This window comes from Balaenoptera borealis (assembly GCF_965194805.1).
Source record: "Balaenoptera borealis genome assembly, chromosome: 7".
Classification (NCBI taxonomy): Eukaryota; Metazoa; Chordata; class Mammalia; order Artiodactyla; family Balaenopteridae; genus Balaenoptera; species Balaenoptera borealis.
This window is the reverse complement of record NC_138864.1, coordinates 54,380,272-54,396,406: the sequence shown is the minus strand read 5'-3', so window position 1 is coordinate 54,396,406 and position 16,135 is coordinate 54,380,272. Positions and strand designations below refer to the sequence as shown.

Genomic DNA, 16,135 nt, shown 5'->3' with positions numbered 1-16,135 from the left:
TACGTTGGAGACCTTATCCTTGATTCTTTCCCAAAACTAACGTCAACCTAACTCACACATTCATTGAATGTCTCAATACCTACCATGCACAAAGTCCTATGCTAGGAACTAGGGGCATATAGTCTCTGCACTCAAGAGATAAAGACCCATATGAAAGATAAAAGGGCAAAGCACTGTTATCTAAATTTGCCTGTACTTCTGGTATGACAAATAATCAGTCACTGGTGCATGACCCATGGAGCTCATCTTCTTCTGGATGGATACTAATGAACTTGTCACACTTCTCATCCTTAGCCATGTAAAACGTAAAGCCAGGAATGAGATGTCACTGTCCTATGGCTTACTCCCAAAAGCTCTCAATGGCTCAACTCACCTAAGTCTTCCTCCTTTAATTTCTTCCTCCACATCATGACTTTTGCAAAATTTTATGACGATTTTTAAATTAGTAAAGTGATCTGGAAAAAATATTTTTTCAGTTTTTATTTCATTAAAACAAGAGGCAACACTGCTGTATAAAGTATTGCATATGGAGAACATTTACACAAATACACAAATCTTCAAAAAACTAAACTCCAGTTTATTTCCATAGCCTTAAAAAGGTAGAGAGCACATAAAAATATCCGAAGTTGTAATTTATTCTTTAGGAATGTAAACTCTAGGAACACAATCAGAAACAAGTCAATTTACTATGAAAAGATTAGTATCACTACGTGATTAGAAATAAAGATAAGAGGTACACAATAAACTCCACATAAGAGAAAATAACAGTATGTGAAATAGGACCTTGAGTTTACTAGTAGAAACTTCATATCAAGACATAAGTACTCTAGAACTCTATTAAAAAACACAAAAGCATCTTCTAAAACGTTCACTGCTAATCTCTTCAGGTATGCACAAGTTACAAAATATAGAAGACAACATATTTCTGTTCTCTGATTAAGAATTTAACAATATTAAATATAAATGTGAATAACTCAAAGTATTGGGTATAATTTTACTAAGCAATTAATCTAAAAGTATAAATTCATGCTAATTAAAGGACTAGAGAGTTTATTTTTTATCCAAAGATTGGGAAGACACTATTATACGTTAACTTCTATCTACAATGATTAATTTAAGTACCCATCAAATTATTTTTTTTAAATGGCTTTTTAAAAAATATTTTTTCAGTTACATTATTTAACATATATATTTCCTTGATGTGCTTCCCTTTAACAAAGTGTAGACTTACTGTGCCTATAGACTCAAACGTTAAATAGCCTTACTTTAAATATCTGCTGAAAATTAGGTCTCAGGGTGTATTTTTCTTTACAATTTAAATTTAAAGGTTTCAACACTTTAATTTTATTCTTCCAAAATAGACAAAATCCCTTAAAAATGGGATCATTTTTCATCTATTTTGGTTTAAAAATTTTATTTCCCTTTATTTTAACTTTTTGTCTTTAAAAGTTAATAATAATTTTTATAATTATTATTGAATAATGTTTGCTAAGCAGTTACTTCATAATTGAAAAGAGCAATGAAACATTGCTTTTTCAAAACACACTGAAATCATTTAAGGACTGAGAATTTCTACTCTTCAAATCTACAGAGCTGCCTTTAAAAGTTCCATGGTGGTATAATAAGGGATTCCAGGGTGCTCACCTGCCCTGGGACACTCCCCTGAAGTCTTTGTTTCTCTCTCCACTTGGATTCTAAAACGGAAAAGCTGGCACTCAGCTTCACTAGAATATCCCAGGTAGTCGGGTATCTGAAGAGTGAGAAGTTGGGTAATTTCAAGAATCTTTTAGAGGTTTAAAATGTGGAATGGGACTACAATGTCTGCGCAGATCCTCTGAGCTATGGGGTGCAAGGCCCCAGTTTTGTGCAGAATCCTTCTTGTGGTAAAAGGTATTACTCTGGATATACAGAAGTTCTGTGACCAAATGGTCACATCAGCATCTTCATAAGAAAATGACCTACAAAAGCCACTCCAACTTTCAAATTTGGGAAAGTGAGTGGGACAAGAAGAGAAGGGATAACTACCATTGTTACCACAGTTAGCATTACCCAGTATTAATAACTGCTATAAAAATTTTCAAATGTATAATCTTTATTTGAAATAGTATCAAAGGTACTACGAAAGAATTTTACTGTTAACGTAACTCCACATTCCAGAAAATCAACTGGGACAAATTACTTGGAGCAAAAATTCAGAACCACTCCTTTGAGTAAGCCTTCAGGGTTTTTAAAAGAAAAAACACATGCAGATTTGTTGTGCATTGTGTAAAAGGGTGGTACCCCTTTCATACTTAAAATTGTAGGCATCTACAGCTCTGATTCCACTTTCAAATAATAGAAGAATATAAAATGTTAACATTTTTATTGTAAAAATAAATGAGATTCATTAAAAATTTAGAATTAGGGGACTTAAGTCAGTTGACACTCTTAAAAAATTAATTAGCTTTAAAAACAATGAAGATTATAATGATCCAGTATCCAACATATTTGATCTAGGGTTGTGAGACCACTGAGAATTCTAAATATTAGATAAGTGATTTATTTGCACTTTGATACTGTCTTCTCAAACTTTAACGTACATAATAATCACCTGAGATCTTATTAAAAGGCAGATTATGATTCAGTAGATCTAAGGTGGCTCTGAAATTCTGCGTTTTTAACAAGATGGCAGGTAATGCCAATGTTCCTTACTGGTCCTCAGACCACAATGATTTATAATAGCAATGATCTAGAATAGTAACGAAATGAGGTTCCATTACAACAGCTGAATATTAAAATCTGATCTCTGATTTGTGCCAGCTAATGTTTCCTCAGACTTATTCTACAATGTTTCCTAAGCACCTTAACTTGCCTCCAATGCCAATCTTTTAAATTAGTTCTTAAGACTATTATTAATATTGTTAGTAGCTATGCCTAGGGGAAATTCTTTGTTAAAGAATTACAAAAAGACAATAGGAAATTCACAGTAATTGTACACAGGATTTAAATTGTACACAGGATTTCTATTAAATTAATACTTTATCAACTTTCACTGTCTGGTTGCTTTGCTTTTTTTTTTTTTTCCTACAATGTATGCCAATAGATCTTATTCCATTTCTATCACTGGCACTAAAAAAATCAAATTCACTTATGTTAAAAACCATATTTTATTCAGAGTTACTGAATAAAAACTAGTTCTTGCTTTTTGAAGAATTGGATTTAAAACGATAGCCAAAGCAGTTATGGTCAAAACTGCATTCATAGTGAAAATGCTTTAGCAGTCTTCAAGACATAACAAATTTTTCACATATTTGAGCTCTGCATAAGCAGGTACAAGAGGAAAACTAGCATTTTCTCTGTGTGACCACAGCTAAAGACTGTGAATAAGGAAACCACTGTGTACTAACCACTAACAAGGGGACAGCTCCCTACATCTTCCTCTTCAGTCAACTTACTCTCTCATCCTCAACCCTGCTTTCTCTCTCTTACCCTAGATTATTACTTAAGTATACTTGATTTATAAGGAACCTCAACCATAGCTGAAATGACCACCACTAGCAAACATCAAATTTTTACATCCATCTGGAGGTCACCTGATTCTCTATAGCTACATACAAGTTTGTTTAGCTTCTGCCATATTGCCTTTTTATTTTTATTTTTTGGTTGGGAGCAACTACATTGATTATTCTTTCTATCATAACAAGAACATTTCAAATAGGCCTGTTCACAAAACAAGAAACACACTTAATATTTTTCATACTTAAAATTTTAAATTTAAGAACACAAACATATATAACCCTAAATTAGTCAATATATAAATGTCCTTTGTCCATATTTCACTATTTTTATTTTCTTTCAATGATATTTTATAGATGAAAAATTTACCTAATTTCCTTCATTTGTAGACAAACAATTCAATATGGTAAACACTGGTATCTTGAGAGATGGGTTGCAAAATTCAGTGATTTCCAGGAAGTCTTCAACGATGTGTGCTCTGAATTGTGGGAATCCAAACTAAGTAGGATTTCCGAAGTCCAGCAGCAGGGTAAGTCAGTTTTATGGCCTATTACATCTTAGGAACCGAAAGGGATTTTCACCTGCTAAATCCAGATCAAACACTTCAAAACAACACATCTACTAGCAGTCTGATTTCTGATATAAACATGTTCCAAAGATAACAATGGAAACCCCTCTTCCCATCCCCTGGAATCATATAATATTTTAGGTTACAGAGTTACCAGGCATTTTCCAGTGCTTTATATAAACTGTTCTACTAATCTTAAAGATGATCTGGTTACAAACATTTTTAGCAGGCACTTTTCTTACATTATCAGTTTTGTTTTTTCCCATGCCTGTTTTTCAGACTGGCTTGCTGAACAGCCAGCTGTAGAATTCCTGGAGTTGTACCACAGCCTCATCCTTGAAAAAACTGTTCTCATGCAAGGAGATTCCCTCTTACACTGAAGGCCAAACATACAGCTACCAAAATAGGAGTTATTAAAGAAAAAGACCCATAACCTCTCATGAGCTGTAACCAATCTGATCAGACAGCCTGCCAAAATGTATTGTCACACTGACAATCTCAGGGCAACAGAAACAAATAAGAAAGTAAGAAAAAAAAAGACTCAAGCCAAGGGGAAAACAACCAACCAAGAAATAACAAAACCATATTTCAACTTACTGCAACCTAGACATTATTCCCTTCATAAAGTCAAGGTAGCCTTCAGAATTTAAGACATCAGGGCTCCTGTCAGGAACAGGGATGAAAGACGACCCTGGGAACTTTCATGAAGAAGCAAAGTCGTATTTTCTGATTCACTGGTTACGTGAGAAAACCCTTACAAATTAATCTGTGGACAAAGTAATGCTAATACTAGGAGGTCTCTGCTGACCTGTTTGATGCTTCATTGGAAGTTCAGTCCTTTCAGAAACGTAAATAAGCGTTTCTTCTTGCAGACTGCAAGCAGAAAACCTATTGCTATCTGACCCAGTCCCACAGCCAACAGCAGATGATGGGTTATATGGGACTGTGACACCACTAACTTGTTCAAAGGATTTACTGAATACGGTCGCAGCGGTCTTAGCCAAACCATGACTACTAGGTTTAGGCAGAGATTGGCTGGTTGTTAATGTAAGTCTCTTCAAGGAGAGAAGCTCGAGATTCTCACTTTGGGCTCTCTGAGTTTGTTTTCGAGCCAAGTGATCTTTGCAAGACTCCCCTGCAGTTTCTTTTTCTTTTCCTCCAGTTTTGTTTCCTCCTGACCGTCTCTGAGTCTTTCCTACACTTGCCTTGTTACTACAATTTTGACTACTGTTTGATAAACCCGACTGGCTGATACTAGACGCAGCCCTGGAATAAAATCCCTCGTCAACTTCAGATATCTCCATCAGTTCTTCTTGACCTGTTAATTCTGTATTTCCTAAACAAAGAAATAACAAAAATTAATTAACATTAAGCATTTTAAGTAATTGTTTTTTCATGATTCATACCAAATCAAGTATACTTTAAAAACATTAAATTTTAGCATAATATGTAAGGCAACAGATTATAGACCAAAATCAAAGGATAATCAAAACATTCTATAAAATGTCAACAATAGTTCATTATAATTAAATAAGAGTAATTTAGAGTGTATTAAACAAAAAGCATGCCATAAACCACACCCCACTGTGTTTTTAGAAAAAGTTCTCTTACCATTCATGCAAAAGATCAGAAACAATTAGGAAAAATACCACACAGTAAAACTAGAGGTAAACTCTCCCCCAGTAGCAAAGCAGTGTAAAATCAAAGATCATACCAAGGAACTTTTTAAAAAATGGTATTAAAATATTTCAAAGATTTTTTTAAAGGTTGCACTCCACATTCTAGATTATTTTACTAAGAGAAAAATATACAGACCATAAGTATCACAAGCTCAAACTTGTTAAAATTCTTTATACATTCTCCTTCGTATCAAAGATGGCAAAAATACAAAGATAAAAAAGTAATTTTAGATCTCAAAACATAAGCAGAAAATTATTTTGGAAGCAGTTTTCTGCCTCATTTTCATAACTATTTACTCAGAGACAGCAGAGCTATGACCATTCCAAAGAGCATTAAGAGTCATTGAGAAACTGTGGTACATAATTCATGCATTTTGATTAGGTGACATGCAAAATTTTTGTGACTGTGCAACTGTTGCTTAAAACATGCAGCAGTGACCCTTTGCCATGAGATACCTTGGAGTGCAGCTATAAAGTGCTCTGCTAAAACTGCACTCTGCCAGGTGAGTTTATTCCATCCTCCATCATTTTTCTTACAGATTTTTGCCTCCTGATCTCTGGCAAGCCTTTGCTCTCAGTTCTAGGATCTGTGGTTGTTTCCTGTACACCCTGTATATGCTGAGCATCAATCTCTCCTAGTGTTCTGCCTTTTTCCCCATTCCCGGTCCTCTCTCCGGCCACATTTGTGACACTAATCTCAGGAATGACAAGGATGCCCAATTCAGTAGTATCATTATTGTTGTCAGGTTGCTCTAGAATTGAAGATGATAAGACAAAATGATGGCTGAAAACAAAACAAAATAAAAATGCAAAACAAGAAAAGCAAAAAGATCCAAAACAAAAATTGGACGAGTGAATGTTAGGTGTTAAGCCAAATATTTGCACTGTAGAAATTCCCATAATTTACCATACTCTGACGCACTGGAGACAATTAATTTCAAATGACAATGACAAAACTCAGAGCATCAGTTAATGTTCTGTATTTTTTCACACACATATTTGACATGGACTATGAAACAGAAATTTTTTTATAGTTTAAAATAGAATTTCTATTATTTTTAAGATAATATTGTGACCACTTGAACTTATGTCAAGCTTTAGGCAAATTTTCAAGGATTTACAGCCAAAACTCTAGCTCTTCTTAACATGAGGAACCAAGCCACTTAGGAATTCCCCTTGCACAATTTTTTTATTAGATTACACTGAGACTGCCTTAATAAACCATGATATTGGAAAAATGCTTATGCACTTATATCATGGTTAGTAATGCTACAGGTATAGTTTTTGTTTCACACACCAATCATCTTGTATATTAGTAAATATTAATGCAGCTGTGACATAATTAAACAGTCTATTCCTTCAGACTCATACTAATTGCATAAATTTAGGCTAATTTGTAACCATTCATTACTAAACTGGAGAAAAATAAAAATGGATTTGGAAAAACAAATTGGCTGTTTGTCCTTTATTCTGAAAATGGTCATTTGGAATCGAAACAAACGAATGAAACTCCTAACGAGTTAATACTTGTAGACATTTTATTGCGTCTCAAATCACAAAGCCATGGTTTATTTAAAGTTGTCAAGGAAATATCCGTAACAGATGGGAAAAAAATAACATGAATATGTCTACCATGGACCAGTAATGAAAGTTAAAGTTCAAAACACCATAAGACTATGTAAAACAGTATATACTCTTTTAAAATGTAGAACACAAATCTGTGTGAGGGACATTACTAATCCACTACTTTCAAATATTTTTCATTTCAAGGTCTCCTGAATGGCGCTACAGCATGTGAAACAGTAACAGGTAAAAGATTGGCGGCCAGAACCATATATTCCTGTGGGTGCCCACTTTGCTGTGCATCTTTAAGTACTACGAATGCCTGGCTCTCACCGTATACATTCTGATTTAAATAGTATGAGCTATGACCTGGGCACTGGGATTTTTAAAAGTTCCCACATGACCAATGTGCAGCAAAGTTTACGAACCACTGCTCTATTCTGATTCTTTCAAATTTTGAAAACTTAAAATGAAAGGTATTATGGATGCCCTGGGTACTCCATACCCAGCAGCAATATGCACCTCCAAAGGTCCTCAGAGCTTCATATTGCCCTGCGCTGGTAGGCCAATGTGCTGGTATATTAATTTCCCAATTACCTAGTGCTTCATAAACTTTTTTTTTTTTTAAATTGGGGTATAGTTGCTTTACAATGTTGTGTTAGTTTCTGCTATACAACAAAGTGAATCAGCTATATGTATACATATATCCCCTCCCTCTTGGACCTCCCTCCCACCACACCCCCCCCCCATCCCACCCACCTAGGTCAAAACAGAGCACGGAGCTGAGCTCCCTGCACTATATAGCAGGTTCCCACTAGCTATCTGTTTTACACACGGTAGTGTGTGTATGTCAATCCCAATCCCCCAATTCATCCCACACCACCTCCCACACCGCAGGTCCACACGTCCGTTCTCTACATCTGTATCTCTATTCCTGCCCTGCAAATAGGTTCATCTGTACCATTTTTCTAGATTCCACATATATGCATTAATATACGATATTTGTTTTTCTCTGACTTACTTCACTCTGTACGACAGACTCTAGGTCCATCCACGTCTTTTGACTGAATATACTCTAAATGAAATTTTTATTTCCTAGAGAGACCAAAGCATGTTGATGAGGTAGTATCACATTGCTGCTTCTGCTTCCCTAATAGAGGTTTAATGAGACTAAGAAGTTCCAAACAAGCCCATTCCCCATTGCTAATAGTTGTCTTCAATGTGAGGGCAAGTAACACAACATTGTAAAGCAACTATACTCCAATAAAAATTAATTTTAAAAAAACAAAAAACAAAAACAAAGTGAGTGCAAGTAAAATCTAACTGAGGTAAATGCCAGAGGCCACTGCAACTGAGAGTAAAATCAGCATGGCACAATTGTTGGTGACAACCAAGAATTGTCCATTTACACTGTAGAAGCAGCTTCACAAAAGATCTATTAATGGGGTCTATTAGTCCAAAATAATTATAAACTGTTGAAATTATCCAGACATAACAAAGCCAATGATTACTAAAATTTAACAAAATTTTAAAAGATAAGCATAAGTAGCCTAACAGAATAGAAAACAATCTACTACATTGATTGGCACTAAATAGTCTTCTTGAGAGTGTTCACATATATTATTCAATTATATTCTCAGAATAATGTGCTGGTGCACCTCTAAAGCAGGCAATTTGACTCCCATTTACAGACAAGGAAACTGAAGTTCAGAAAGAGCTAAAACAACTATTGTATAGGGGATCTAAACAGTATAACATACTATAAATTCTAACTCTTCAATTCATTAAAGTCCATTTGAGTTAAATATTCTCTGATAGACATTTTTCAATTACATTTAACTTACTTGCTTAGATTCCTGGTCATTTCATAGAAAGCAAATGAATTACTTTGGCTGAACACAGAGCAAGAGCAAATAAATCTCTAAGAAAACCTAAGTAAGTCATAACTCTCAAGGTTAATTAATTAATTAATTTTTTTAACATCTTTATTGGAGTATAATTGCTTTACAATGGTGTGCCGGTTTCTGCTTTATAACAAAGTAAATCAGCTACACATACACATATGTTCCCATATCTCTTCCCTCTTTCATCTCCCTCCCTCCCGCCCTCCCTATCCCACACCTCTAGGTGGTCACAAAGCACAGAGCTGATCTCCCTGTGCTATGCGGTTGCTTCCCACCAGCTATCTATTTTACGTTTGGTAGTGTATATATGTCAGTGCTATATCACACTTTGTCACATCTTACCCTTTGTCACATCTTACCTTTCCCCCTCCCCATATCTTCAAGTCCATTCTCTAGTAGGTCTGTGTCTTTATTCCCGTCTTGCCACTAGGTTCTTCATGACTTTTTTTTTTTTTTTCCTTAGATTCCATATATATGTGTTAGCATACTGTATTTGTTTTTCTCTTTCTGACTTACTTCAATTTATTTTTTTAATTGGGTTTATTTTTTAAAAGATGTCAATGAAAATTAAAATGGTGCTGCAATGTGAAAATTTAGAATTTTGCAGGAAAACTAGAAAATGACAAGAATATTATATAAAATAGCAATAGGCAATTGGATTGCTAATCACATTCACTGGGATAATGGTAAAGATCTGCAGCCCAAGAAACAATAACATTAATTTTTTTAAATCATGAAATTACCTGGCATGTGGAAAAACAAGATATGCTTTTCCACAAGCAAAAATCTTTAATTCATTTATGTATGTTATCACTCAAAAATGGTAAAAACCACAAAACTTTTAAACTGCTTATTAAAGTAAATTCATAGAAAGAAAAACATGTAATTCTGCACAGAGCTAGAAAGAAAAGAAATATAACTCTCAGGAAAATTACAGGATAAAGAAAGATAATTACATAACAAACATCTGTTATGTTATCTTGCTCTCTATTATTTCTCCAACTTCTTCCCCTATATAATTCTGTGACCCAATCCCCCTACACACAACTTCTTATTGGTCTTGCTATTCTCTAGGCCTGGAATGCTCTTCCCCACATAGCTACATGGCTCACCTCCTTACTTCCTTCAGGTCTTTTCTCAAAACCTTCTCAGTGAAGTCTTCCCTGATCATCCCATCAAGTTTCAATATTCCCCATATTTCATATGCCCTCTTCCCTACTTTGTTTCTTTTTCTTCTTAGCACTTCATTACTTTCTAACCTACAATTATTTATCTTGTCTACCAGATGTAAGTTCCATGAGGCCAGGGATTTTTATCTGGTCACTGCTGTATACCTAGTTCCTAGGAAAGATGATTGCATTAAGTACGTGCCTAATAAACATTTGTTTGATAAATTGAATGAATCTCCAGTTATGAGGTGAAATTTTTAAAATAAATGAAGTTGAAAAAACATAAAGAAGGAATGAGAAAGGTAAGCTGGGAATGTGTTACCTGACTTGATAAAATGAAAAAATAATGTATAGCATAAAAGAATTTTTAGGGACTTCCCTGGTGGTTGAGTGGTTAAAACTCTGCACTTCCAATGCAGGGGGTGCGGGTTCAACCCCTGGTAGGGAAACTAAGATCCCACATGCTGCGTTGCGTGGCCAAAAAAAAATAAGAATTTTTAGATGGCGAAGAAAAGCAAAGACTTTTTGTTTTAGAAAAGTGTAGTAGCTGCCTCTAAATGTAGGTTTAGTAAAATGCTTATTAACATCAGAAAGACTTTATTTTTAAATCTATAGTTCTTTTATTATGTTATCTAGAGGATAAGAAGAGAAAGTTATTCTTTCTTTAAAAAGACCATAAAGGAGATGTTTTAAGGGAATATAAATGCATAAGAAAATAGAATCTGCTTAAAAGCCCAGAGCTTAAAATTTTATGCAAAATGTGTTATGATTGTTCTATACCTATAAAAAAACAGTACTTACATTTGACTTCAAATAATATGAAAAGTTCAAAAAAGATGCAAAGAGAAACTTCTCAGAGAATATTTTATTTGTATAACCTCTATAAATAGGTAACATTCTCTCCATGTATAGATATGAGGAGAGTTAAAGAATACTTTTAATAGACATTTCCAAATTGGTTCTCAAAGGCACTCAAATCATTTCTCCCTACAAAATTTCTTCTGGCTTTGAGGAAAAAAAAAAAAAGGTGAAACAAATTGCAAATATCATTAAAACTGATCATGAAAAGTTGTGATTTCTCTCATATGTAATTTTATAATCCCAAATATCTATTCCATTATGTCACTCATGAAACTCTTTATCCTAGCTTTAGCTTCTATTTTTTCACAGCTGCCCTACTTACTAAAAGCGACAATTTAAATAAAGGAACAATTTATTATTCACAGAATTTATACAACTCTGTACTCAGACTGCTTCATAAGTCTAAAGGAATCTGGAAAAAAAAAAAAAACAATCAAGGTGAATCAAAAAAAAAAAAAAAAGAAAGGAACCTGGTTATGACCTAAGGCACTTGCAAATTCATTTGCAAAATCAATAAAATAAGCTGACATTAAAAAAAATTAATCTGTATTATACAATTTTGACATTAATTATGAAAAGTATTTTAGAGTAGACCCCAGAAGAAAGTCATACATATTCCTTTACAATTTATAAGATATATTTTAAATGTCATAAAATACCTGAACAATTTCATATTACCCAGTTTAATGTTTACAATTCATTCTATTCAATGGAAGACAAATGTTTATATTCATTAAGCTATTCATTGCAGTGTTATCCATAACAGCAAAAAGTTAGAAACAAATTATTTAGCATATTAAGGAAATGGTTAAGTAAATGCTGGAATATAAACTCAATGTGGTATTATATAGCCGTTAAAATAATGGGACTTACTAGGAGAACTTGGGAAAATGTTTGACAGTGTTAACTCAACAAAAGCACAGTATGTAAAAAACAATTAATTAGAGCATAACTATGAAAAATACATATACATATGGAAAAAAAAAACTGTAAAATGGTAACTCTTTAAGTACCGGGATTATAAGTGAATATTCCTCTACCCAGTTTACTATCATGTTGTTGCACTGTTTTTCAATAAAATAAGGAAAAAAGAAGCAAATTGCTCAGTCTATATTATAAATTTATCATTTATTCACTTATTCATGCATTCAACTATTTCTTGAGCACCTATTACATGCTAGACATTGTTTTAGACTCTGGGGATACAATGGCCAACCAGACAGACAAAGACACTGCCCTCACAGAACTTACATTGTAGTATGGTAATTAAGTAAACAAGAGAATTTTAGATAGTGGAAAATGCAATGAAGAAAAGAATAATGGGAAAGAGTAAGCAGGGTAGTGGGGAGAAAGTCTACTTTAGATGGGTGGTCTGGGAAGACCTCTTTGAAGAAAGGATATTTGAACTGAGATCTGAATGATGAAAAAGCACTGGCTACACAACAGTGTGGAGGAAGACAGTTCAAGCTGGCACTTATTAATAATTCAAATCTCAGCTCAAATATCCCCAATTCCTAGTACAAAGTCCCTAAGGCAGAAATGGCTTAGAACGTTGAAGGGTTAGAAGGAAAGGTAAGAGTGGTCTTCAGATGACGTCAAAGTGGTAGGTAAGACATCACCAGGGCCACCTATGCCATAGTACAGAGCTTAGACTTTGTTCTGATTGCAATGGGCAGCCACTGACAAGTACACAGATAAATTATTTGGGTACTTTATTAGCATTCTTTATCGATAGAAGTCACATGTGTATAACACAAAATATTGAGCACAAAGTGTGTCCTGGGTTAGAAAGAACAGCACTGTAACAGTCCACAGCCTGGGTCAGTAATTTGCAAGGCAGATTAGAGTAAAGTAAAGCTGCCATAGAAACACAGAATAAGGTCCTGGCAGTTAAGGGGCTGCACTCTGAGCACGAACATGAATTACTAAGATTTAGTAATATTAATCCTGAAGCCAGAAGCAGAATTTCCAGGTAAGAAAAGAGCAGCCTGGGTCACAAAGAAAAAACACAGTCTGGACAAGAACAATTTATTTACGGACACACTGGTTAGGAAATATTACCAGATTCCTTAAGTAAGAACAGTCAAGTCTTTAACTTGTGTATATAGTAAATGACACAATTCTCCTTATCGAGGTAAATTCAATTACTTGCGATAACTTCTGTCATCTTTATTAAGTCTCAAGTATAAAAAAAATCTCTTTGAGAACTGCCAACACTGTTGCTGGATCAGGTGAATCCTCCATGATTAAAGATCCTCATGACCAGAGAGACCAAAAACAGGTAAGCAATATCTACTAAAAAACTATCTATAAAAGCTTATTTCTTCCTCCGTGCGCATTGTGCAACAAATGCTCCTTAAAAGGTTGGGGGAAGGGTAAAGCTCAATAATAAATAACAATAAATAATAAGTTCCTTAACTACAGCCAGAATTATATAAGGCATCCTTAGTAAAAAAAAAAAAAAAAAATGTAGAACACAGTCATTTACAAACAACTGTTTTTGCCTCATAAAACCAATAATTTTAACTATCTTGCTTCTCTGTAGAGAAAATTACTTTACTTTATTTTACCTAGAAATAAACTAAGATTTTTTGTTTGCTTCTAAAGTTGGCCAGGACTCTTAAGACTACTGTCTTCCTCTTTAAGCCTAATGTTCACATGTGTCAATTGTATTTTAGCTCTCTGGTCAATATGTCCTTTTTCTTTGTGTCACCCAATATTTTCTAATATATTATTTTGTCTTCCATGAGTAAAAGATCAATATAAAAAATGTCAGTTAAAATTCATGCAATGCTAAGTTTGGTCAGAAGGAAATGCTTATTTTTGGTTCCAATGTTTTATCATCTATATAGGGAAAAGAAAATTTGTTCCTCAAACAGCATTTTAGAATCTAAAAATAATGGAGCTTCTCAAAATGATTTTTTCTAAATTTCTTTAAAAAGCATAAACAACTTTTAAAATAAAAACATAAGCATTATAAATTTCTAATTGCACATGTAGAATTCCAATAGCCAATTCTTTAAAGTTTGTTACTTTTGCGTTTAAAATTACCATTTCTTCATTTTTCAAAATGCTTTTATAACTATCAGCAATTTTGTTTTTCCTCAAATGCTTTACTTACAAAGTCATAAAATCTGATTCACAAAATAAATGTTCCGTGTCAAGATTTACAGCATTTACCTTCTGCAGTATCTAGAAAGACTAGCTTAAACGTTTTGAAATATTTACAAATAATTTTTTTAATATTTAACTAAAATATACCTCTTATAATTATTCCGATTTGTTCAACAGTTACAAAGTTATTAATGTCCTATTTTATCAATATGTTATTATATGATAGAAATTTATTAACATTTTCTAAATCAACATCTGTTTTTTTAAATAATCAGTTTTAAATAAACTATTTTCCAACATGAATTGCATCTTTTTATTGTTCCATTTCTTATCTCATCTAATAAGCTAGTCCTAAATCACTGGGCAAACTGAAACAAATCACATTTTTTGTCATTTTTTAAAAACATAATCACAGGTAACTTTGAATTTTATTACAATCATTTAAATTTATTTAACTACCTTGGCATCCTTTAAATAGGAACTTAATGCTGAAAATGCAATAAACAGCTGTAACAACATGAAACTTCACTTTCTTTAGATTCACTCCATGTAAACTATATTTTGTTTCATTTTTCACTTAAACATTCCATATAATTAATTAAATACTCTAAAATTCTCAGGGTACTGATTTGGCATTACTAAGTTAGAAGACTTAAAAATATATATAGTACTTATTTTCCATTCTTTTTCACTACTTAAAACTCTGTACTCTTGGATCTCCTAAGTCAAAATAATGAAATGCAAAATTATAAAAATAAACCATTTAACATATGCCAGGACCAAAAGCAGGGCAAAATTCAAAGAATCTAGATTACAAATATTGCTTCTATTGTTACACCTACCTGTTGCAAACAGTTGTAACCGTACATAAATGAGAATACAAGTTCAATCTATTCTATTTACATGTTAATTTGGGATTGAGACAACAAGTATTAAAACAACATTCTAAAAAATCCTGACTGTAATGGTGTTATACATGTCAGATAATAGAGTACTATACCTCAGGGCTTTAGAAATTACAAAAAAATCATTAAACTGATCATTACTATTATATCACATATGTATACTTTTTTGTGTGATATTACACTCAAACTAAACATGTTTGTCTCAAATTGAGGAAAGCCAATGAAAGGGTTAATCAATCACAGGACGATTTGAATAGCAAGCTGGCTAATAAAAGCTTATCAAGAATACAATTATTGAGCAGTTAATAAAACAAAGTAAATAGTTTTAAATTAATAAAAGTCAGCCTTTACATAGTGCTTTAAAGCATACCGAAATGCTTTTCACTGACTTGTCTCATTATCTCACAAATACACAAGTGGAAAAATGGTGGGCAGTAATAAAGAATTAGGATTTCACTAGATAAGACTTTTATCAGATAACTAGTTGGCAAAAATTATAAGCACTCATTATTTGCAACCATAACTTAATTAGGGGACTTTTATGGAATGGGTATTTCAACAACCATTTTAAAAGAAAGGAGGAAAGTTGTTACATTGCTCCAAGTATAGATAATTTTTTAAAAAGTGGAAGAAGAGTGAGTCATAATGGTGGTGGTGGTGAGGAAACAGACAAAGAAAAAAAATAGCAATTAAATTTGCTCTGGGAGAGGAGAAGGAATGGAAAAGTACAAGGAAATAAATAAGTATAGATTGTATAACAGAATCTTGTAGAGAATCATTCAGGGATTCAAGAAAAAGGGCTCTTATATATAGCTGAAATGGTAGATAATGAAAATGGCTTTAGAAGCAACATTTAAGAATAACTATAGAACAGAGA

At 33.2% G+C, this 16,135-nt stretch overlaps 1 protein-coding gene across 5 annotated transcripts in view; it reads right to left on the bottom strand.

Moving 5' to 3' along the window:
• Positions 1-465: 465 nt before the first annotated feature.
• HYCC1 (hyccin PI4KA lipid kinase complex subunit 1) overlaps positions 466-16,135 on the bottom strand; it is a 92,576-nt gene continuing 76,906 nt past the window's right edge. For 4 of the 5 annotated variants that reach the window (XM_082398434.1, XM_082398435.1, XM_082398436.1 and 1 more), the window contains one exon: positions 466-5,399. In XM_082398434.1, coding sequence (XP_082254560.1) covers positions 4,825-5,399 — 575 coding nt within the window. In that variant the 3' untranslated portion in view covers positions 466-4,824. Of the gene's footprint in view, positions 5,400-6,198; positions 6,495-16,135 lie in introns of all 5 variants that reach the window. The other variant, XM_082398437.1, reaches the window with a different exon arrangement.